This window comes from Helicoverpa zea, chromosome 6 (genome assembly GCF_022581195.2).
Source record: "Helicoverpa zea isolate HzStark_Cry1AcR chromosome 6, ilHelZeax1.1, whole genome shotgun sequence".
Taxonomy (NCBI): domain Eukaryota; kingdom Metazoa; phylum Arthropoda; class Insecta; order Lepidoptera; family Noctuidae; genus Helicoverpa; species Helicoverpa zea.
Genome location: NC_061457.1, coordinates 9,320,474 through 9,346,443, shown reverse-complemented (window position 1 = coordinate 9,346,443; position 25,970 = coordinate 9,320,474). Strand labels below are relative to the sequence as shown.

General features: G+C 35.6%; 3 protein-coding genes across 3 annotated transcripts; all 3 read right to left on the bottom strand.

Annotated features, from left to right (window-relative positions):
• Nucleotides 1-8,420: 8,420 nt before the first annotated feature.
• LOC124631168 (protein draper-like) lies at nt 8,421-12,096 on the bottom strand. Its single transcript, XM_047165388.1, has 5 exons — nt 11,765-12,096; nt 11,491-11,561; nt 9,486-10,271; nt 9,269-9,402; nt 8,421-8,974 (listed from the first exon to the last, which is right to left on the bottom strand). The coding sequence occupies exons 1-5, from the start codon at nt 11,861-11,863 to the stop codon at nt 8,898-8,900; spliced, it is 1,167 nt and encodes a 388-aa protein (XP_047021344.1). The 5' UTR covers nt 11,864-12,096; the 3' UTR covers nt 8,421-8,897.
• A 432-nt stretch (nt 12,097-12,528) lies between these two features.
• LOC124631179 (von Willebrand factor D and EGF domain-containing protein-like) lies at nt 12,529-15,436 on the bottom strand. Its single transcript, XM_047165407.1, has 5 exons — nt 15,228-15,436; nt 14,673-14,757; nt 14,517-14,584; nt 13,179-14,093; nt 12,529-12,839 (listed from the first exon to the last, which is right to left on the bottom strand). Exons 1-5 carry the CDS (start codon nt 15,314-15,316, stop codon nt 12,683-12,685), a joined length of 1,314 nt encoding a protein of 437 aa, XP_047021363.1. The 5' UTR covers nt 15,317-15,436; the 3' UTR covers nt 12,529-12,682.
• A 7,150-nt stretch (nt 15,437-22,586) lies between these two features.
• LOC124631197 lies at nt 22,587-25,970 on the bottom strand. Its single transcript, XM_047165432.1, has 6 exons — nt 25,685-25,970; nt 25,418-25,511; nt 25,174-25,226; nt 24,506-25,048; nt 23,600-24,161; nt 22,587-22,736 (listed from the first exon to the last, which is right to left on the bottom strand). Exons 1-5 carry the CDS (start codon nt 25,771-25,773, stop codon nt 24,059-24,061), a joined length of 882 nt encoding a protein of 293 aa, XP_047021388.1. The 5' UTR covers nt 25,774-25,970; the 3' UTR covers nt 22,587-22,736; nt 23,600-24,058.

Sequence of the window (25,970 nt, the reverse complement as noted above, 5' to 3'; positions counted from 1 at the left end):
ACAGAGTCTGAACAGATAAGGTTTGGTCAAACGTGCAATTTTATACACTAGCTCTGATATGAAACATGTTGATATCATCAATTCACTGACTGAGCAGTTTCAAGACAAGTCTACACGCTCCAAAATAAGCAACTGTTTAAATGAAAAACTTCTTTAAAAATACACACTTATGTTATTTAAACAGAATTTGTTTTTTTAATTTATTTAAGTAGGTTTCTAGAAGTTATATAATAAAGCTCTGACCCTGTTTAATATTACATTCTACAAGAAAAGCTTTGAAGGACAAGAAAAAGAGGAGAAGGATAGAGTACAAAAACTATAGATACTTGTGGTACTTGTACAAGTACATACAAGAAAGTTGCTCTAGGTATGTATGTGAAGTTTACTTTAGTTTGTAATCCACAACTTCTCACCTAACGCATAATAGCAATTAATCACTGATCTAATAGAGCCGATTGCTAATAGACAATATTAGGTTAACATTAGGTTACATAGTATGTATTTTGCTGTATATGGAATTGTATTAAAACCTGCTATTTAAATGTAAAATTTTATTTAACTACTGTACACATATATTATCAAAAAACAATTGAAATTCTATTTAATAATGTCTGATTTATAATTTTTGTGGTACAAAGGTTGTATAGCTGACCTAGTTCTTTGATCTCGATTAGAATCCCTATCCATAGATTGCGAGAAGCGCCACTCTGGTATCGACGTAATTCTGGCTTCAATTCGCATCCAGCAAAAGTAATAACGTTCTATGTTTTTTATTACTTTCCTAAAACTCATTACAGCTTTTGTAATTAAGAAACTTTGGCATTCGTTCGAGTGGCTTCTCTGATACGCAAAAATAAAAATCGTTTACTCGCTATCATTTATACTACTGAAACCCGATTTTAATTTTGTCTTTGCAAAGTTATTTTTCACAAAAAATAATTATTCAACCTGGCATTTTGGACATTTATTACCTGGAACAAAACTTGTTTTTATTAAAATGATTTCTAGGCTTTTATTTTTTTAAACCTGAGTACCAGACGTTCGGAAAACTTCAAGTTGAATCAGAATCAGGATAAGTTCGCAAACAAACAAGGGGACGGGCGTGCGATGCGTTCCGAAACCACATAGCAATGGTGGTGTTAAATCACACCCTAAAGGGGGGAATGCCTTGAGAGATTTATGCTGTCGGTATGAGTAAGCGCGATATATGTAGCTGTAAATAAAATTGCTGTAAGAGGAAAACTTTGCGAAACGCTGATGTATGCTGAAAGTTTTATATTGCAATGCCTGACAGAGTGATTGTCATGGGGGCTTTGATTTACATCGTGAATAAAGTGAAGCATCAAGCGGTAGTTTGAATTATATTAATCGAAATAAAACAAAATTTTCAAGTCATTTTGTAACAGAAAACCAATATATATATACTTAGCTATTCTTTCGCGTTTCGCTGCAGTCAGGGAAACCTAAACTAACCGTAACGAGTGCAGTCAGTTGATCTACAACTACTTCTTACCGAGTATCAGACTTCTTTATCACAAGAAACTTCATGCAAACAGTTTATCTTTCCCGTAATTGAATCTCAGAGTAGCGGGTAGAAGGGGATTGTCTAACAACATCCACGTATAATCACTGCAGGGTCACAATTGTTGGGAATTATTGAACAATACATTTTATTTCCACCAATGTACGCTCTGTGTCCATTTGTCGAGCAATATTTGCTAGCTTTTTACATCGCCAAGCTTTATCATGTTCATTTCTATTTTATTGTTAATTAAAATTTTATAACTAGACAGCATTGCGGGCTCGCGCTTGAATTGTTCTCTGCTGTGGTTGGGGTCATATGAAAACAATCATGAAAATGTTATTTGTTGTCTGTTTCTTCCTTGTTCGTCAAAATTTAGGCAGTTAGGGGCACAGAAAAACAAATACTTATCTTCCTGGTTGTCCTTTTTACCAAGAAGGCAGAATACCGTTACCGTTTTTATAAAAATAAACTGGATATGGTCATGAAAAATCCTATTTTACATAGGTACGCTCTACATTGACGCCCGTTGTGATTTTACTAGAGTTAACCAATATTTAAGTGGAACATTTATCAGTGTATCGCAATTTATTCAAAAATCATTTCAATATCGATTTCATTCGTTTTTTGTCATCTTTATCTTTGTATCTTTAAACGAGATAATTATTTTTATTTTCTTGAAATTGTCGCAAAAATATGGAGATAATTTCTTACTTACATGTTCAATATTCATGTCTTCAAATTACCATTATTTACAGGCAGCGATAACAACAAAAATCCATAGATAAAATGAAAAATGGTGCACCTTTACAAGGACGTAAAACTGTTATCATGGGTTTCTTCCGCATGACCTTTTCAAAATTCCAAGCCTATTTTGAAAACAATGTGTTACATTCTCCCTGTCTCATCCGTGAAAGAATTATTAGGTATGTACTTGGATCAAATTCCGTGAAGGAAAATAAGATTTAATATCACCCCTTTTACAATGAAAAAAATGCTTTCATCAGCCTACTCTACACAAGCTATGTATAATATTAAAACATACATTTTCAGTTCAGAATATTTCGGTTATATCAATAAGATACCTCCTCACTCACTTCTTAGTTCCAAGGAGCTCGTTAAGGAATTCCATGAAATTTCAAAGGGTCAAACGAGAGGTTTCAGTTTCATACTAACCAAATCTTAAGAAACTAGTAACTTAATAATACCTCGAGTATTCGCTAGTTAGTCGTCTAGTTTAAAGCCTTGTTTTAATTATACAATAGTTTAAACTCCTGTTGAATGCCGAGTTTTAGTTGGGAGTGTGCTTATCCCTAACGCCTTAAGCACACCACTTCAGCAAACACGGATAGTTTTGCATCAAAAAGGTTTTTGTTTAACGACCCGAATTGACTCTTATCTGGCAGTCGTGTTCAGATTTGTTATGTAGGTAATTCTGTATCTTTTAATCATTTTATTCAACGTCTAAGGTTATAACGGTTGAGCCTTTTCTTCTTAATCATACATATAGGTAAGAGTTGGCGTCGACACTATGTAAAGAAGCGTCCAACGAATCACCCCTTCATTGATGTTCGGTAATATACCTCGTAGGTAGGTAGGTAGGTAATACACCTGTCATCATCAGCGGCCCTGCAATATTGACCTTTAATCACCGAGATAAAATACCAAATTTATTTTTTTCTGTATATTGATTGATTGATTTTCTGTATACTGATATTGATTTCTCATAAAGTTACCAAAAATAAGGAAAATATTTCTGGAAGAGAAATGTAAAGAAATAGCCAATAAAATAAATATTATATATTACACTCTTAGCCAACTCTGCGCAAGTGTATAAACACACGTTAGATTGTAAACTTCTTGTGTTCACAGTTCGGCGATAAGCTAGGTTTAGGTAAGACTCTTTGTTCAGTTCGGTTCCATTTTTACCGAGTTTCGTAAAACCAATGTGCGAGCCACACTCCCCACTCCCGGGTCTCGGCAGTAACTTGCGAATATTACGTTTGTAACAAAGTTTAGCTCACTACATTACGGCACCACTCTCCACCTCATGATGAACAAACTACAACACAGTTTGTTTACTATCGGTTCAAAGGAAGAAACGGTTTAGGAACTTTAATTCCCAACACACATGAGTGCTTAGACTGTACTGAGCGACATTGTTACACAGACTTACTTTAGTTTAGAATATCTTTAGGAAAGTTTATTATGCTCTCACAAAGGACATTGTTCAATTTTGGCCTAAGAACCGATGTGAATATAAATTATACTATAATTTTTATTTATTTTTATATTGTTTGAAACATATTTTAGTATTCCACGGACACTTCAAATAAATAAATTCCAAATAAAAAGTAGGGTCACAATTATTGATGCCTTATAAAATGTTTCCGTCAGCCAGTGCTGCCAGTTTCGGAAGTTTTCGGGATTTCGGTAAATACGGATCGAATTGAGAACCTACTTTGCGAAGTCGGTTATTAAAATTAGTTGGTAACACTTTATTCATTTAAATACCTAAACTGACTAGCTAGAAAAAAGCTAGTATTCTGTATAATGTTTTAAGATGGTTTTGAGCGAATCGCGAATTTCTAGCTTGGCATTCGAGTAGGATTATAGTTTTCGTAATTGGCAACACTGGTGTACTTCAGTCAGTTTGATTGGTTTGATTGCTTTGCGACTATCGTTTCTTTTGTGATTTTCTATGCGTTTCATGGTTTTATTCTAACAACTTTGGCTTGATTACGGACTCCGATTAGATTGCGTACTTGGTAGACTCGGCTTTGTGTAAAGAACTGGATTTTACTAGCATTTTCGGATATTGCTCTGTCTGTGATCGAATTTAGTTATATTATAATTACAACAATGGATGCAGAATATAGTATATTGTATAAATTGTGGATCTGCTGGAGGTTCTTTGGTATTAGAAAACGAAGATATACTTCGTTGCATACAACAATGGACTGTTCCCCGTATGGTAAGTGGTCTACGAAAGTGTTTTTCTAATTTTGATAAGAATGTTACTACCTACTTATGTTTTCATAAGCACACAATTTCTCGGTTTTCAAATCAATTGCCACAATTGCAAGTTACTTGATATTTACTAATGATTTTTTGTATTTATTATTACAGGTTGAAGCTCATGACCTTATATGTACGACGTGTTGGTCTGAAGCAGTCGAGCATAATAAGATGCAATGCACTGTTGGACGCAATTGTGTACTTTGTAAGAAGCTCCTACCATCAGGCATACTGTTGCAATTGTATCGTTGGGCGTAGAACAGTGGGCTGTTGTGCCCACATAATGACTATTATCTGGTATTTAAGCTGGGCGAGATACCAAAGCTCAGTTCTTAGATATATTATTGAGAAATATTGATGATTAAAAACCTTTAATTGAATATAAATATTGTTTTTATTGCACATCCTCGAAAACCTCTTTCATTGTTATTGGTAAACCTTACTTTAACTGTTAAATTATTTTGTGTGGTAATGACATTTTTAGTATGGTCTGTGCCTTCTTGGTAATAGACCGCGGGTTCGATTCCCGCCTTATGGCATGTAGATAGCTAGGTAACTGTCTAATATAAAAGTAGTAACAATCATTTAAATAAATAATTCTCCATCGTAATAATATCGATATTTTATGAATTGTGGTGAATGGAACTCTTCCATTTTGGAAACTTATGCGTTTTATCACAAATCCAAAGTGGATTCACTATATATTAAGAAACGTAACGTTGAAAGCAAAAGCGTTTAGGTAGTTGTTTTTCATAAAAATTCTAAGCATTTATGAAAACTAGTCACACGCCCCGTCTTCGCACGGTGGCAATGTAAAACCTTGGTGTAAACCTTCCTCTTGACCTACTCTATCTATTAAAAAAAATCGCACCCAAATCCATTGCGTAGTTTTAAAGATCTAAAGCATTCAAAGGGACAGACAGAAAATGCAACTTTATAAAATGATCATTGTCAAAGAATTATCTTAAACTTCACTATTTACTATCTCTTTTCCTAGTATCTAGTAGAGTAGTCTTTTCCTAGATCTAGAAGAGAACATATAGAGCTGTACATAGTATTGTTGATTTTTTGTATAATGTAGTTTGATAATACTACTCTGATATTTCACGCAAGCTTGGTTATTTTTTATTTATAACCTCAAAATATTAACTTTTTTCGTAATTATTTTAGTTTCCTGAAGTGTCCGTTCGTGAAAACTTATTTCATAGGATTCCATATAATTTTAAGAGTTTATAGAAGTCACTTTCCATTCGAACGGTTCTTAGGCAGAACATGTATGGAGCCGGAACAATGTCCATAGGTACCTAAGTGCAGGCAGTGTATGTGGAGGTTAATAATCGCAATTATATTATGTTAAAATTTAAAACCATAGTTTGATATACAATGCGTCTTAAGTATTTACTTAACTATTTTTGTATTTGGTACGGAATTTTGTTACATGCTGATTTAAACTCACCCTAATTCTCATGAGTGCACTTTTTACTGCTTCAATATAAAAATGCTATAATTTCATAAAACAAAAAGAAAGAAAATCATTTACAACTTATTAATACTCGCCGGCGGCTCTTTAAAATTCAATTTCGCTATAAATTTCCCACGCACAGCCCTACTACTGAACATGAACATCTGCAGCTTTCTTCGCGTGGGCGTGCGGACCGCTTCATCATAATGGTATTGAGGAAATACATGTATACTAAGCTCTGAATAATATACCCTTTCCTACGAAATTGTCTATTATCATACCACTATTTAAACTATCGCACCGACCGATCTTATCGCATCAAAACCGCTAGTGAAATGACATTGTTTAAAAGACAAATCACAAAGATAAAGATGTCCCTTATTCTGAATATACGAAGGGTAGCCCACATTCATTACGTGTGAGACAAAAGGGACCGCGTCCGGAGTAAAACAAACCTCAGTTTTTTCCTCTGAAATAGCTTACGATACACCTACCTATACAACCATAAAATATTTTTATGATGGTCGTTTATAGAAAGATATTAAAAAATGTGAAGCATTTTCCCCATTTTGTGCCTTGCGTGTTGCTGGAAATAACCTGGGTAGCGAGTCTATTTTACGGTCGAGCTCCGACACTAGATAATAACTGAGGATTTTCAAATTAAGTTATAGGATTACTAATACAGGATACTTAATGTTATTGTTCTTTAAAGCGATGGAGATAATGCACAAAATGTCTAAAATTGCCGAAGCGTGAGTTGGCAGAACTTCAAATTGAAGAAATGGATTCTCAGCAATTTTAGTATTACATTTTGAAACGAAATCGAATAAGATTGTTTCTGCGTTATCGAACATTTCAATTGATTTCAACCGTTTGGGAAATACTTGATTTGTTGTCATGAGGCTTGATGTTGCTTCACCCTCGGCTTTGAACAAGAGCAAACATCAGTCCTTTTTTCGTGAAGTTATATAGTTTGTTTCGGAGGGATTGAGCGGAGCTTCTCAATCACCCATTGTGTAGACGAGGGAAAGTATCTGCAAACTGGAATTTAATAATTTTTCGAGTCTTACATTTACTAGTTACGATAAAAGACTAGTAGTATGTCACGTTACTTTACTAGGTCATGTGTAGGTATTGTGAAATGACACACATCCTTTGATCAGTTGCCTATTATTAATAAAGTGTTCATTATCAGGACAATATATGCTTCATAATTATAATACTTGACACACTTGGACGCTGTCAATAATGCTAGTATGTTATCTAATTACGCAAATCCTGATTGAGCGGTATTATGTGATGATGTGGAATGGAGATGTATTATAGTTAATCTATAGTTGTCACTATTGTGTGTGGGGTGTTTGCCCGCGTCCGAACAAGCTGCCCTCATTAGTCAAGTCTTAGAAGACCTTTATTTATCGGGCTTGCCTTGAAAACGTCCGAGCCAAATCTTTATTAAATTTCGTTACCTAGGTGAATAATGTTGAATGTAAATAAATACTGAGTTCCAAGATTAGGGGTTTTCAAGAGCACTGTAGTTAAAACTATTTATTAACGGGCTATTGTTCTGAGAATTTCTCAAAGTATTAAGAGATATTGCTTCAAAGAAAGTATTAAAATCGCATAGATATAATTTGCGCTTATGACCATTATACCTAATTTGCTAGCTGTTTCCTGCGGTTTTAACCTAACAACAGAGTTTTTTTTCAAAGCGATTCACTAGTTTGCATTTTTCTCCTTCTATAACATTTGTTTAGATTTAGAAGAAACAAAATATTGACCTAAAATAGGAACAGTGAAAACAGAATATGATTCTATCAACACATATTCCAATTAATTTTATGTACCTTATTATCGTATAGTACATAGACATTACTCAAGATTATTACGTTACGTTTAATTATGCAGAGGTATTTGAAAGAGAATTCCTCGCAACACGTGTTGGAGGAAATTCCCAGCAGTACTCGTGATAAAGGTATTAGATACTAACGGGGTCGGGTATAACTGTATCCATTCGCACAGTCTCGCTGTGTACTGACTGGCTGAAACAACGTACCTATGCCGTACGTTTAACTAAAATAACAAGTATGATAAAAAAGCCCTAGCCTAGTAAACAGAGAAGCTAAAAAAAGATTTTTCGTAAACCCAAAAAATATAATGTTTATAAGTAGTCAATTTCACTTTTTTCTAATAAATACTGGCAACTCCGAGGTAAATTATTGGAGAGCAAACGATACGATACTCATTTGTAACGAGCTCTTTTAGGAAAAGAATTGCACCCATTCCGATAACGTCGGGAGCTTTCCTTATTGCTGACATTTTGATAAATATATGGACTATGTATTGGGTACAAGGAGGGAGGAGATTACCAGATTAGGAGAGGGTTGGTACAGCTGATACGAATTAAAATATAAGCAATTAGGCAAGGGTTGCATTTAATCAAAGTATTTTTTACTAAAAGACTAACAATTTGAAAGTACCTACTTTCAGTGTACAAAAAACTAACACATCATTGTGATTATCATTTTATTATACAAAATTATTTTCTCTCCTTGAAACTCGTCCGATTTAATCATGCGATTCAAAGAAACCATTACCGTAATTATATGCAATAAGACACAGAAAACCTTTCTGTTCAGATTGCGTAGCAATTCGATCCTAAGTAGGCCATAATAATAAATTATTCAGTTTCACGATCCACCTAGTAAAACAACGAGCCACGCTCTATACGTAATCAGTTTAAAACTAAATAGTGTTTTTAAATACCTGCATTAATATCATTTATTTTTTCTTAGTAAATAGGATAAAGATTAGAACATTACATGACGTAAAACATGGCATAAAACAACTACCTTATAATAGTTTAAAAATGTATCTGAAATTAACAATAAAGATTCAACTCCGTGATTCAAGTTGTGATAAGAACTGTATGTTTACAAATGAGTTGCTAATATTTCTTCTTAGACCAGCACCTGAAAAAAATTAAATATAAAGTATATTCTGGTGTGATCTGTGATTACATTGAACGTAAAAAATAAGACAGAATAATAAAAATGAAGGAGCATGTTGCTTTAAACGATATGCTTACGTGACAGTTCCAATTCGAAGCAAAATACTACAAAATTAGTATTGTTCAAAATATTTAAGTTTTACTTATCTTACGGTTCATCAAAGCTTAACACAAGAAGGAATTAATCAGATTTGCTTACTTATAGTTTTCTATAAAATCATGAATTGTTACTTCCTTAAAGTAATAAGTAAAGTACCTTTAATGTTATAGCTCTTGCCCTTGAAGAAATATATGATCTTCATAGGTAGTCGTTGCCAAACAATGAACACTATTATCCCAGTAGTAACGATTACCACAAGTGATATCAGAATAATTTGATGTTCTTGCATCCTGAAAAGTAAGTACGTTATGACAACATTACTTATTACGAAAAGTTATAAAGAAATGACTGTGATAATGATTGGTGAACTCACCATGAATATTCCGTAAGTTTTTCCAATGTGACAGTTGAGTTTTCCCTGTCCAATGTGAGAGTAGAGTTTTCGATATGATCTAAGTTTTCCGTAGAACTCCAGTAAAATGTAGAATATGACTTAGTCATTAGAATACCGTCTGCCAGGTTATTGTTAGGGCTGTTTGTGCTTGTCGTTGCGAGTGCAATCATTGTTTGAGTTTCCTCTTTACATTGATTAGGGGCAATACAGACGCCATTGCAATTTTTGCAAACAGGTTTACACACTGGCGCGTCATCTACACCTCGGCGTCTTAACATAGTATTTCTGTATCCCAAAAAACACGCGCATATATTTGGGAAAATACAAGTTCCATTACCACATGAAATGTTACATACTGGTGAGCAAGTGCCATTACTATTCTGCCAGCCCGAGTGACAGACGCATGTTTCCGGAGCCTTGCAATCACCATAAATGCAACCGCTGGAACATATTGGTTCACAATCACTCCCCTTTAAATCACTTTTTCTGTACCCGGGAAGACATTGGCACGTGTCTGGGGCTACACAGGTGCCGTGGACACAAGGAGTGGTGCATACGGGCTGACACGTGCCGGCCACGAGATCGTACCCGGGGTCGCACCAGCAGGTGTCCGGAGCGACGCAGGCGCCGTGCGAACAGTCTTCACAGTGCGGCGCGCAGGTGTCATTGCGCAGTGTGTACCCAGCGTTACATGCGCACTCTTCAGGGCGCTTACAGTAGCCATTCGTGCAGTTTGTTGTGCAAATCGGTTTGCAAGTATCCACACTGGAAATCAATAATTAAGAAGATAATATTCTTATAGTTCGGCCATTCAGAGAATGCGTTCCTGACACGTCGCGATTGAACTGACGACGTAACTTTGCAATGGCGTTGCAGTTACGATAAAAATATTTTTGCTGGTTGTTTACCGTTTTAACAATTGAGGAGCATTAAAACAACATTATTATATCAATAATCAATGAATGTTATAATTTTGTGCCAAACTGAGTGTCAAATAACTTGGTAAACAATATTTTTCTAAATCTATACTGCGCTATTACAAGGTTATGTCAGCGGTTTATATTTTGTAGTGCTGTGCTAAAAATAACAGGCAAGTATCGTAATCTGTTCTTATACAGTTATAATATAAAATAATACGTTTTGATTTTCTTTTTAAGAATTGGAAAATAATGGACTATAAGACTTAATTATAACTTTTATGAAAAATAAAAATAAAACTATGACCAAACCGCATTTTTATACTTAGATTAAAAATGGTAACCCCAAATGGCGTTATGGGCCGCCATTTTGTGACGCTAAAACAGTCGTCCGTTGTCGTTTCGTGCGCATAGACCACGTTTTTCAAGTGTTTTCGATCTGTTTTTATTTGATTACCCGGCTTTTGTTAGACCGAGATATCAGGATTGATTCTGTTATTGATAATAATATAATTATACATGTAGGCGAAGATGATGATGAAGACACCACCTCCTCAAGCAAATCGGAGTCTGATTAATATTCTGTTCGCACATTCAATTCAATGTACTTGTAACAAAGAATAAATAAAACAATTTTATTATATGAATATTACCTTTTTTTGGTTTCCACTTAAATAACTAAAATATAAAACAAATGATTCCGCCAATTTAAAACGAAAATAATCTTAAAATAATGCGGCGGTTCATTTTGAAGGAACGGTAACGAACTCAGTGTTATGTTGTGCCCATCACTAGTCGTGACTAACTGATAGGTGTCAGGAACGCATTCTCTGAACGGCCGAAGTATAATAATTATACAACTGTCTTAAAGGGAGCTAGTTTCAAAGCAGACGTCTGAGATTATTCACGCGATTTAGAAACGAGTCAGAGTATTTGTGATTTGTTGACTCGTCTTCTAAAGGGCTCACGAAGTATATATAAAAAATGGTTTTAGTGAAGACTCTGAACCTGCCACTATTATCCAGAAAAAAATATCAAAAGTGGGGAATAATGATGTGGGTGATTACCTGACTTCCTTATTGCCAGGTTCTAAGGCGTATCCTTCGCAGCAGATTCTAGTTATAATAAACCTCCTTCTCTGAAATTACACGAGCTATTAAAAGGGCTTAAGATATTGTTATCCTGAATGTTATGTGGCGATTTTATCACGTAGGTATATTTTTGATATATCTGTACTAATCGTAAAAAGCTGGAGAGAGCGGTAAAAATTAAGTTGAACGTTGAAAATAATATTATTTAAGTACGTTAAAATTAAAAGAAATTAGCATTGACATAACATACCGCAACATATCCCCTTACTGCTTTGAAACAAACTTGACACTCAACATCCACTAATGCAGAAACTATAATCAGCACGAAAATCACAGGATTTTTTAACATTTTTATTTTCGCTAACGTGTTAGCGTAATCACATTTAATGTTGAACTAATAATTAATCAATTTATATTCACATTAATCGCTAACGACAATGCCACATATCCGCTATGCATCCATATTATTGAGATAATGCAGGTTATTAGTAATTAGGTACCTATTATTTTTTGCATTAATTTTAATAAAATCAGACTGTAAAGAAGCCTTGCACTTATTGTGAGTTAATTTACAAAATGTTTAACATAGAAATGTACTTCCAAACTAATATTATCCGAAGTAATATTATAAATGCGAAAGTAACTCTGTCTGTCTATCTTTCTTCACGCCTAAATTACTGAACTGATTTGTGTGAAATTTGGTACAAACATAGTTTGGAACTTGAGAAAGGTCATAGGATAGTTTTGATTACAAAAAATAAAATTTATTCCGGACATACAGCGCCATCTATTACGCCAGATCGGGAACTAAAAAATAAAATAAAACCAAAAATCCGCCGGAAGTCACTATTCCACGCGAACGGAGTCGCGGCCAAAAGCTAGTATATTATAAAGCTGAGTTCATTTAATTACTACTAACGATTTCAGTGTTGGATAGCCCTTTACTGAGGCAGGCTTCTTTTTATCCAGATAGGCCGACGAGTTCCTGCTTTAGTAAAATATAAAGAGAGCATGCAATTTTATACTTGATTTATTAAACTATTAAAACTTAAAATTGAAATTGAATAGAGTGATAATCTAGGATCAACCAGAGGAGAGATCATTTTTTCCGTTTAAGAGTGATAACATAATGATGAATATAATTATTATTGTTTTCTTAATACTACGCTTACAAGTCCGCATTATGATATCTGTAGACATAATAACTTCTTCCCCTGAATCTATCGATAATCCTCATTGGTATCCGTCGCCAAACTAATAATATTATGATTCCAACTAATAGTAACACAACTGATATCCAAACGAATATTCCATTTTGTTGCATCCTGAAAAATAAACAAAACAGTTCTTTATTTATAAGTTTTTTTATAACTTTAGGAGGCAAAAATATATCTAAGAGTCAGTTTTTTTGAAAATAGGCGAGCAAGAATAACGTTTCAAGGGTTTTAAAAAGCATATAATAATGTATTATTTTCTATTCGAAATATCGCAGATATTTTGTTCTACTGGCAAAAGAAAGTGAAGGACCCTACATCTTGGGAAACGAACAACCATTTTTATCATGTCGACTGCAGGTTTTATATCAAATCCACCTGACGTCTTTGTACGTTAATACAAAAAAGATGATTGCAGATATCTGATATTGCATAGAGCTATTTACTTACCATGACTCAGCATTTATTCTTTCAGTGCTTGTGATGTTAAGTTTTGCTCCTTCGGTAACGGTCACATCGCTTATAAAGTATGACACGGTGGTGGTAGTAGATCCATATTCTGCCTTGTTGGTTAATGTCACGTCGGTATGTATCATTGTTGAAGCGTTTATGGCCATCGGGTAGTTTACATCTGTTAATAATTTACTTTCAGGCGTTGTTCTGCTTTCAAAATCATAGGCAACAGTTGTAGAGTTATGAACCTTAGTAAAATATATATTTTTTGTAGATGCTGTAGTGGAAGAGGTTGTACCGTTTGATTCGGTTAATAATTTGTATGTTGTCGTTGTACTCAACGGAAGGCTCCTCGTAGGTGCCCTTGTGGTACTTGTTTCGTCTGTTAACACACACACGGGTTTGTCTGAAAGATTCATCTGGGTATAGTTATGGACTGAGTACCCTGGAAAGCATTCGCATTGGTTCGGATTAACACAGGTTCCATTTCCACATGATCGTTGACATTCAGGAATGCATTCGTTCGATTCAGTTTCTTCTTTCCGTAAGTGTAAATACAATCCGCAGCTACAGGTTGTACTAGATTTACAAACCATAGTAGTGCAACAGTAACATTTAATCTTTGTAGTTTTTCTGTACCCGGAAAGACATTGGCACGTGTCTGGGAATACACAGGTGCCGTGGACACAAGGAGTGGTGCACACGGGCTGACAGATGCCGTCCTCGATTCTGTACCCGGCATCGCACCAGCACATGTTGGGAGCGACACAGGTGCCGTGCTCACAGTGCTCACAGTGCGGAGTGCAGGTGTCATTTCGCAGTGTGTACCCAGCGTTACACGCGCACTCGTCAGGGCGCTTGCAATAGCCATTCTTACAATCTGAGTGACATTCAGGCTTGCATGTTGTATTGCTAAAAAAATATGAAAATACAAATGTATTATTTCAATTCTATTATGTTCTACCAAAGGGTTGTACTAAGATTTTTTTATATTTAATTTGATGAAGCATATATGTTTTGCCATAGATAAAGAAAAAACAAACTTCAAAATGTTATAATTGGGAAAATAGCTAAATTTATTTATCTGTCGAGCTTTCACGACAAAGCTACTGAACGATTATGAAAGTTAACAGTCAGCCTGGTGCGGGAATTTGTTCCAAGAAGACGCTTTTATAACCACGCGAAACAACTATTCAGTGTGTGTTCTGGATAGTCTGTGTGATTTAGTTTCGAACTGATGACACATTTTAAACCAAAATGTGTCTTAAACAATGTACTTTCTGCGGTCTATACATATTCTGATAAAAAGGGTTATAATTTTAATATTACAGTTACCTAGGTTCCTCGCCGTCTTCTTTTTTGTATCCGTCACAGCAAATTTTGTGTTCCGTAATGTCGTATTTCTAAAAAAAATGATTGTGTCAGAAATAAATGAATTTTGTTTTTAATTTTATACCTAGGTTAATTTTAAGTTAAAAATAAAATATTTACCGTTGCATACGTTTTCTTCGTAATCAAAACAAACTCGTCGTTAAGTTCGTAAGTAAGAAACGTCTCCGGGACTAATCTTGTTGTACTGAAAAAGGCATGTAATAAACAAATCATATTTATTTCCTTTAATTGGTTTACAAGAACTATTCAGCACATCGAGATCGATAATCTAATAAACTAATAATTTGTCAAGCCTGGTGCACGGTCCGGCAAAAATATCACTATCACTACATAGTATAAAACAAAGTCGCTATTTCTGTCCCTATATCCCTCTGTACGCTTAAATCTTGAAAACTACGCAACCGATTTTCATGCGGTTTTTTTATTAGATAGAGTGAATAAAGAGGAAGGTTTATATGTATAATAACATATATTAAATAATAATTACATACATGGGGAAATACTGTTATTCCGTGCGAAGCCGGAGCGTGTCGCTAGTTAATATCTAAATTAATTGGCTTTATCCAATCTAAAGTCCTGTGTTTTTTATCTGCATATACTTGCCAATAATTATTTAGGTACACTGAATGAGCGAATTCTGAAAGTTACACTTACAATTTTAATGTAATACACATTTGGGAGTGTATTCCAGTTAATGCGAACACTAAAATTAACAACAAACGTAACACATAATTAAATTTCATTTTACAAACAAAAAAATCGGTTTGCTACTGGCCGAGTAATCGCGAACTATTAATACACACCAAAAAATATAAAAACCACTCATCAAGGGGAATTACTATGATTAATCAGACATCCGTTAAATAACGTTCGCATCTGATAACTTGCAGTGTTACCAGTAAGTACTATAAATACATTATATTTTGTCGTGTCTACTTAAAAAATAAATATTATATTATTTGCATTTCAGGCAAAAAAAAAATGTTTTTTGTTTTTTACCTAATTAATTATTTTTTTAACAGCTGTTTCCCGCAGTTTCACCCCCGTCCCGTAGGAACTCTGATGTGTTACTTCAGGATAGTTTTTTTTAATTGCTTCAGTATTTTCAGGGCCTTTGGGAAAAAAGCAAACAAAAAATATTTCCTCTTTTTTATATAATTTTGTGTTATACGAATAAGTATATAAGTACCAGCTATTTTCCCACGTTTTCTCCTGCGACCCGTGGAAACTTTTTCCCATACCCGGACTAAATGCCCACGTTACAGTGAAAGAATTTTTCAAATCCGTTCAGTAGTTTTGGAACTCTAGGGCTCAAACAAATAAACAAAATAGGTAATCTCTCCTTTTCATTATATTCATTATTTTAAGATATTATACATTGTGACAGAATAAAATTCATTAAATAGGATTTTTTCATAATTTAATTAATCCTTGTCCGTGTGAGAGGAGGCCTGTGCTTAGCAGTGGGACGATAAAAAGGCTGTAACAGTAACAGTCATTGAATTGCAAATGCCAAAGATATATTCTATTATGTTGGGAACTCCTACTAAATTTCGTCTGTATACAGGCAAGAGTCGATTTTAATTTATTACTCCTAATCCCTTATAGCCCGGTCAAAATAGACATTTGAAATAACCAAAATTCCCTCAAAGCTGATTTTTGGTGGAGAGCTAGATTTGATCATCTATACTCTATACATATAATAAATCTGTAGAAAAGTAATTTTTGTACATTGAAGAAATTGACAAAAAAAATAGCCAGCATGTTAAAGGATAACTAACAGAACCCATTTCCATCATTTTTGTCATTTTTGTCTGTTTGTCTGTTTGTCTGTTTGTCTGTTTGTCTGTTTGTCTGTTTATCTGTTTGTTTGTTCGGGATTCACGTAAAATCTACGAATTCAATGCAGACAATGCTTATATACAAAAATTCTACGTAACTTGGGGTATTACTTAGTTTTTGTTTCATCGAATTCGATTGACTCTATCAAAAGATATGATTAATTTTGTGAATTCAAGATGTAAAATATTACGACACGCAGTCTTTTTGTCAAAACTGTACATTTGAATGTTGTACTTATATTAGTTAATCGGCCTATTATTAACCTTTACACAGAAAATCACACCTTCATAAGTAACTTCGGAAGAAAAAAAAATATGAAAATTTTGTTTAGCCAAGGTTAAAGTAGCTCCATCTGTGGTAATCTGTGTTAAATAAAATACATCAAATTTGTCAAAGGAGACACACAAAATAAAATTATAATTATTACCTTGATGAAAGGAAAATGAATAGTTCTCAGCCAAATTTAAAACGGTGCCATCTAAATTATTTTTTGAACATTATGTCAAAAATGATGACTTTAGTGGAACAATTAATTATCATTTAAAGTTACAGATGGAGTTCATATCAGGATTTTTTCATAAACATAGTTTAGCTTATCTTCCACTAATGTGAAAACAAATTACTTTGAGTGAGTAGTATTAAGTAGACCTTAATTATTTTTTCTGATGCAAAATATGTAAACTTAATCCTAGAAGAAAGGAGGATCTGCGTGAGCGTGTGCTAAGCGTGAGGTAGGTAGGTAATGTAGGATTCTGTAGCTTTAAGAACAAGCCCAGATACAAAGTGCAGATAAGAAATGGGAGCTTTCTCGATTTAATACCATACACACGTAAAATGCTTTATGCGTCTGAAAACGCACAAATTGCGCGTCGCATACCAGAGACATGCTTACTTTCAACTTCTGATCGCAAATACACTGGTCACGATTACGAACAGTCTCAGTAAGACCCGAGCCAAGTCTAAAAAAACACCTTTTATATAAAACTACGTTTGATGTCATTCAATCACAAAGACAGAATTGTTTTCTGTTACAAATCCTATCCACCTGTATCCTATCCTAATCCAGCATGCATTGCAGGTGTGCATTGCACAAAAACCAATGGTATCCTATTCGAGAAGTCAAAAGAGTCGACCTGCCAACGTCAGCTTCTGCGCTAAGTAAGTGTTCTTAATAGTACCATCAGAATTACATTCATCGTTGAATGAGGTGAATAAATTTTCAGAAACCACAATAACAGTAGGAGCCAAAGCATATGATCGCTTCATAGAGCTCTGATTGGCTCCAGGTGACCAAGTCAGGTCTGATTTGTTCGTTCATCAGATCTTTGAAAGTGTTTCGGTGGATACTTACTGTCGTCCTGTGTGACACAAAATATGGTATATAGGGGAGATGTTCCCAAAACGGGTAAGCTAACGAAAGATGTTAAATAAAATAACCAAGAACATTACATGCGAATTGTATTTGTACTCATAAGGTTGTTTATATAATAAACTTTGGAAAACATAAGACAGTCTTAGTAATCTTCTTCAATATTCTGAAAAAAATCAAAAAAACTAAACCCCTTCGAAATACCCGCTTTGCCCTAGTGGGGGTCCTAAAACGGGTAACGCCTTTGGGCAAAGCAGGTAAAGAATGAATATATGTGATAAATGAATTTAAAAACATTTAAAAAAATATCTTAGCCTCCTATTATCCAGGAAATCTTTATTGTTAATTAGTCTCCTTAAATATGTTAAACAGTTCTCTTATTTTGATCAGTCTAGATTACTCTTTTACGTCATTAAATGTTACATTTGAAATTATAATGCTACCAACAGATAATTTTGTTAAAAATCAAAGAAAAAATATTTAAATTTCTTTTTCACGCTGTTCCTGTTCTTCTTCAGCTCTCTGTGGCTTTCTTTGTCTTTGATTAGCTTTCAGTGGGATCAATTGAGGAAGTGCCCCTTATTTTATTGGTGTTACATGATGATCCTCAGGTTGAAGAAGGATTGTAGTTTGTGATGGAGTCTTGCATGGTGTTACAAAAACCCTTAAGAATTTGTGTTTCTGCCGTTATAGTCTTGCATGGTGTTGAAAGTTCTTCAATATACTGGCCTACTGGTGTTGGAGTATGAGGTGGACTTATAGCTTCGTCAAGAGGTTGCGGTCCAGTTTCATAACTTCCACATCCCACGAAGCATTTAAAGTTTTTCTTTTATATTTATTCACCCAATTAAAAAAACAAAAAAAAAAAAAACAAATTAGGTATTTTTTACATTTGAGTCAGATAAATATTGGCACTGGTCAGCTTAATACATATCATAAATTATTCCAGGGCAAATCGGATAGTCACCCGTTATGCCCCTACCCGTTTTGCCCAAAAGCACGTTTTAAATTTCAACTACCTTAACCATAAAATAGTAAACAAGGAGACCACTAATTATTCACAATTAATAAGCATATAACATGCAAAATGATAATACAAAACTACGAAAACCATATCTTACACCATATTTGAGTAGTTAGCACTAGCATAATTCGATTTTTTTAATAAGTTCAGCAGAAAACTTTTTTTACGTCTTACCTCGAACACGCTCGCTCCAGGTGCGCGAGCCGACTGACTGTGATCGGCAGGGGGGTAGTGTGCCACTCTACACTCACAGGTTCTCACTAAGATCTATAATATTCGAATGGCAAGGCCTACCCGTTTTAGGAGGGGTACCCGTTTTAGGAACATCTCCCCTAAACGTCCTCCGCAAGAGCGAAATTTTCCCGGTGTGCGGTAGTGACGCACAGTATACAACACTTCTGTTTCTTTTGATTTGCTGGGATTCCACCAAGAAATGACAAATTGCGAGCGTACATTTTGAAAATCTTGGCAAAACTGCAGGTTTCAAGTACGAACACATGAAGTGGACTCTCACAGATACGTACATTTTGCCTATTCGTGAACTAATGCAAACATTTCGGTGGAGTCCCGGCTTAGGCCACCACATTAGGCGTGCGCGATCCTCGGGCGTGTGAGTAGCGCGGGCGCCGCGCGTGCGTCGCGAGCGCGTTGCGTGAGCGTCGCGTTTTGCTGCCCTGCGGCATTTGCAGCGCGCTCGCGTCGCGCACGCGCTGCTCTCCTTGACGTTTAACTGCTAAGGCGTTTAGCGGGCGGCGGGGATAGCGGGCGAAGGGGTAAGAACGCAACTCGAGCGCCGCGTGCTCGCCGCGAGCGCGTCGCTTGCATTCTTCACACATGCCGCAGGGCAGCAAAACGCGACGTTTACGCAGCACGCTCGCGACGCCCGCGCTACTCACACGCCCGAGGATCGCGCACGCCTAATGTGGGGTCAGCCTTACCATAGTGAGTAAGTGCACAGAAAATCCCCGTCATACAAGTGTTTCTCCCCAGTAGTGAAACTATCCTACCCTATGCGCCTGCTGATGATGATGACTCATTTTATCATCCATCCAGCTATTCCCCAACTATGTTGGTGTTGCCTTCCAGTCACCGAATCTGTTTGAGTACCAATATTTTGCTTGGAGCGACTACCTATCTACCTATCTTCAATCCAGTCTCACTACACAAGACGATATCCATGGTGAAACTGACAGACTTTCTGGCTTCTAATTAGTCGCAGCAGCTGCAGAAAATGTACAAATGACAGCTTTGTCAGACTCAAAGCATATAGACATAGATTATAACTGTTTCCTGTGAAAATTACTTACGCACCATACGTAATAATTTTCCAAATTGGCTGACTAGATCCAGAGATATTCACAACGTCACAAACTTTACTTCTTTTGTTTAGATAAATGGTCACATCCACAACACAACCTTGATCAATGAATCTATGCGACTGCTAAGTGCTAATCCTAATTATACTGTCACGTGAAAGAATGCACCTACGGGATAAGTAGTTATAAATAAAATACTAAAAGTCCCCATCAATCCCATGTGTGCGTCAAAAGTTATTCGAGGTTAAATGTCAAAATTTTTGGTTTTTTGACTTTTTTTCGAAAACGGTAAGTTTTATCAAAAAAGAACATCAGACTAAAGTTGTAGATCTTAAAATTTTCTACAAAAATGGCATCAACAGTTTTCTCCTAAATGTTACCATTCCTGAGATATCGCGATTCAAAGAGTCACACTACACATGATATGCACATATAAGCAATGTATATACGAGGGCTTTGAGTGTCAGACTCTTATTGACTAAAAACCGTCGTGTTCCGTCGTAAGCCTTTTATGTACCAGGGCCGCGGTAATTCTTTCGAACAATCCCGCAGCCCCGACAGGCCTTTGCCCTGCTAGGCCCCGCTGGGGCTGCTGACATGTCTTTGAGGAGCGCGTAGAACAACGCGCCGCCGACAGGGGTTTTTTGTCTATTAACTAGACATGAGCGATGAGCCACCCGAACTCACCGCACAGAGACCCACGCCTACGGTGGCCGGGAGTCGTCTTGCAACACCCGGAGCCCTTGGTGTCTGCCAGGTCCAGCGCGGTGGCCGGGATGAGAGGTGCGAACTCTTTGTCGTTCCGCCTCCTCCTTCTCGGACGCGAGAGGTCGCCGCCGCCTAAAGCCACGGCGAGGACCCGAAGGTGCTCTTCCCACACAGGGCACACCTGGATTGTGTGGTCCATCGTGCCCTTGGGGCTGTCCGCACAGTGGTGACACCCGGGCGCCTCCTCACGACCGATTCGATACAGATACCTTCCGAAACAAATGTATCCGGTGAGCCGCCATGACTCCTTCTGAGCCACTCCTCAAAGGGGGGACTTACGGCCACTATGGTGGCGTGCCCTATTTACAACATCATGTATAAAACAGAGATAAAGTTAGGAGTTAGGAGTTTACAGTTTAACTTTCAGTTGCATTGTATAATTTTGTCAGCTTACTATTGTTAAGTAATAGACTGTTTGTAAAAATATTACTTTTTAAAAGAGTGTCTATGGAGTTTCTTGCCGGCTCTTCTCCATGAGACCAACTTTTTCTTTCATAGGAGGCTGCAAAGGCCTTTTTGAAATAAAAGGATTTTGATTTTGATTTAGAATTTCAACGTGGGCACTCTAGCTTCAGTGACAAGCCACGTGAAGGTAGTTCATAACCCGCCATGATCCAAGATAATATCGAGGCTAAGCGGCAGTTAATTCTCGCAGACCAACATGTAACATACCGTGACATAGACCCGTGGGCATAACGATTATTTTACATTCCCCAAAATTAAGCAAAGTCTTCGTGGTTAACGTTTCAGCACACCTGAAAAAGCTCTTGACTCACACAAATCGGCCATTTTGACTACCCCCACTTCAGAATGGAATAAATGTTTCAAGAACTGGTTTAAGTGCATGCAAAAGTGCATTAAATATCGCGGAGAATTCTTTGATAAACAATAAATGTTATTAACCTATTAGATTGTCTACACTTATTTCAAACGACACAACTTAAAAGGCAGCCCTCGTATATACGTGGCTCATATGTGCATATCATGTGTAGTGTGACTCTTTGAAGCGCGATATCTCAGGAATGGTAACATTTAGGAGAAAACTGTTTATGCCGTTTTTGTAGAAAATTTTATAATCTACAATTTTGGTCAGATGTATTTTTTTGATAAAACTTACCGTTTTCGAAAAAAACACAAAAAAAAACAAAAATTTTGACATTTGACCTCGAATAGCTTTTGACGCACACATGGGATCGATGGGGACTTTTAGTATTTTATTTATAATGATCAAATCTAGCTCTCCACCAAAAATCAGCTCTGTGGGATTTTTTGTTATTTGACCACTACTTTTATGTCTATTTTGACCGGGCTATTATACCAGTTGGACATGTTAATATAAAGCTTATTTCTCCCAAATCTAAATAAATATTGTTTTGCTTTATAACACTAAGAGCGCGCGCAAACTAAAAGGATTTAGTAAATTTTTGCTCGGCCAATAGTTAATTTTTGCTCATAAATCAGAATGGAAGTGCACAAGTAACTAGGATTAGGTAATTTTTCGGTATCAGACCGACTAAAAACTTGATTGAATTCACCATTAAAAAAACCTACCATGCGCCGACTGCATAATATGCAGTGTGCCCGCAGGCTAAGTATCTTTACAGTAGACTATCTTCTATCAAGTTTGTGGAAAAGTCAGTTCACAATAGGTGTAAGGTTAGGATCCACAGGTCAATTTAAATAATGATCTAATATTGGTTATAGCAACGTTTATTGAAAAAATACGTCATAAATCCATACAGCTAAGTATATTCTTATAAATACATATATACACTCCAATTTTACATTCATCAGAGTCTCCTGGATATTCATGTTCGTAGATACACACATGCTTTAAAACTAATATAGATAGTTCAACTCAGATTTGCGCGCGGCCCTATGTGTGCGTCGGCTTGTAAATATACAACTTTCATTCGTGTGACAGTGACGTCGTCCGAGCATGACGTGTTCTTATCGCTTTTTGTTATGGGTACAGTCGTTTACGAAAATGTCTAGTTCTTCACGGAGAAAATGTTTAAGGAGTCAGGTAGCGTTTCAAAAAATGAAACAACATTCAAAGCTTTTTATTATTACATTTTACAGTTTTTCATTATTTTCTCATAAGTTTTTTCAAATTGACGTTGACAGTATCTAAGAAACAAATGAGGTGAAATATCTAAGATGAATTAAATACTCCTTACATATTTTCTAGATCTCGGGGTACGCGGACAATAAATAAATGTGTGGACTAAGAATGTAAAAAGACGTATAATCTAGTGTAATAATGTAAACAAAATGTGTGGGGAATTTTAAAAAATAATATTGCTTCGCATAATCTCGACCAAAATAAGACGGAAATAATGAAACTCATAAATGAACGTTTAAGTCATATTGATGAAGGGATGTTGGGTAATACTTGTCGACATGTACAAAAGAAAAAAGAAAAATACTATAGACATTTTGACATGGAGTCAAAATTTATAATTTACCTCGGTGAGAGTAGCGAATCCGAAAATTCATCATTTGATTTTTCAAGTAGCGATTCAGAATCATTATAAATAAATAAACATTAAATTACGTAATAACTGTTTTTCTTTAAACAGCCGTAACCCCTAAATAACTGTATTTGTACCCGACTGTACCTCTTGTCACGCACACAAAGTCACTGTGTATGTACAAGGGTTACCCACACATAAGGCCGCGCGCAAGACTGAGTTGAACTTACTATACTACATTTATTTAGTTTCTTGAGAAGAGGAATAAAAAAGTTAATACAAATGTCTGTCAAATAGTTATCCATCCTCATTACAGTTAAGGTGAATCCAGACGTAGCTAAGGCACGCGCCATCTATCGTGATGGTTCGACCCGAGCAGACGTTGGTATATTTTTTAACACACACGCATCAAGCCGAGGCATGGATTGCGCGCTGTTCGTAGCGCAAGTTTCGCAACGTCTGGATCCACGTTTACATGATTTACGACTCGGATAGTCCCACTTATTGGCAGAATTGATAATAAAAAATCTTTAAGGATCAAAAACATGACATGAATCCCAATTTGTATGAAGTTAACATCCGAAAAACCTAATTATAGTGATGTGCCAGGATCGCTATAGAACCGTCTCCAGGTCGCGACTGTCCTATCCATGCCTAGGATACTTACTAACTTTTTATGGTTTCACGAGAAGTTAATTACCTGTTGAACAACCGCCCAACAAAGTATTTTGATTCCCACACTTATAATTACCTAGTATTATTGAAATAATAATAGACATCCCATTTTGCTGCACCCTGAAAATAAGAACATCATTATAGATATTATATTTTAAAATAAACTAAATCTATATTTACTTAACAAAAAGAAAACTTAAAACTAATAAAGGGCGTCGAAAAATTGATCCTCTTATAGATATTTAGTTATTTCCTAAGTATATTTAATTTTAGTCGTTAGGATATTTTTAAGCTTATAAAAATAGAAAACACATATTTTATTGTACCCGACAGTATTGCAGACTTTAATAATTTTACCATTAAGTATATTAAGTGTCAACTACGTTTTTTTATATGAATGAAGTTCATTAACAATTTCACTGCAACACATGCTTAGTTTTGGCTTTAACATTATTTGTTCTCACCTTGATACAACTGGTGCCTGTTCCAATCCATTAGAGTTGTTTTTGTTACTGACAACACTGTCTGTTGAAATAGGCTTTACTACATGATGAGGCTGGTCAGACTCAAGTGTTGTAACATTCAAACTCCTTTTCGTTGCTTCATCATAACCTCGTGATTCCGTCAAATTCAAAGGTACATTAGATGTCAAAGATTCTGTTGAGTTACTCGTGTTGTTTAAACGATCGTTAACATTAACTTTACTCTTCTCAGCTCCCATTGTACTGGATTCAACATTATCTGACACGGTACTGTATGACTTTGTATGTATACTTGCCGTTGGAGAATTAATTGCATCTGAAGGTGGACATGCTTCGCGGAAATAAAAAGATCCAGACTTACATTCGCATCCCAATGGACCCACACAACGTCCATTTTGATTGCATATCTCACAAAAATTTACACAGGTGTTATTTATCAATATCTCGTCGTAGTTACAAAAACAAGTTCCATCTTCGGAACAATATTTACAGCCTTCACAGTATATATGTTTGCTTTCTGCTTCACTGAAAATAAAAAAATTGTACTTACATAAAAAACAAACCAATAATAAATGCAGAACAGAGCCAAATTAATTGTCCTGTTTTCACGGCGGCTTGAAAATACACTTTCAAAACGTCACTTTACGTACCTGATTTCCGTGTAATCTTCTTCGCTACAATGATAAGTGATCATGTGGGTTCTCTGAAAGACATAGACAGTTTAATTTTATTACAAGTAGGTAACTATCTATCAATTACACCAAATACAGGTCGTTTAGGGTGCATCTGCACGGTGCAAGTAGCTTGCGCATGTTGACGACGACGTTAGACTGTTAGGTTACAAAAAAAAAATAAGAGTCACTAGACTAGAATTCACTGGACATATTAGAATACCTTAGCATGCCTGATCTTTTGTTTATGTGATGGTTTTGAAGTGGAGCCTACATCTCCTGGATTGTTGTGTCCTTCGACGATTAATGAGGTTTTACTGAAAATACAGAATAAAAAATAATGAACATGAATCATTTTTGTATTTGTATATACCTACTTATTAATAACTACACATATAATTGAAACGGTAGCTAATATAAATTTATTTTTATAGTGAGGTTCTAACTATACGCAAATATAAAATGTTCAAACAAAATTAAAGCAACTTACGTAGATATTTTAGTGCATATTCTGGACTGCACTGCAACTATCAAAAATGCTCCTATGATAAGAAGATGAGTCAGAGAAAGTTTTTGCATGTTCAAGTTTTTAAAACCGTGTAATAACGGCTACATTCAAGTATGAACTGCCAAAATTTGTATCTTCAATAGAATAATGTTGGTGTTTATGATAAAAATTTTCAACATCCTGGCGTTTGATAGATAAGCCAAAATAATATCACCATGGTAGCAAATTATTCCGCAGCATTAATGTTTATTTATTTATTTATTTCTCA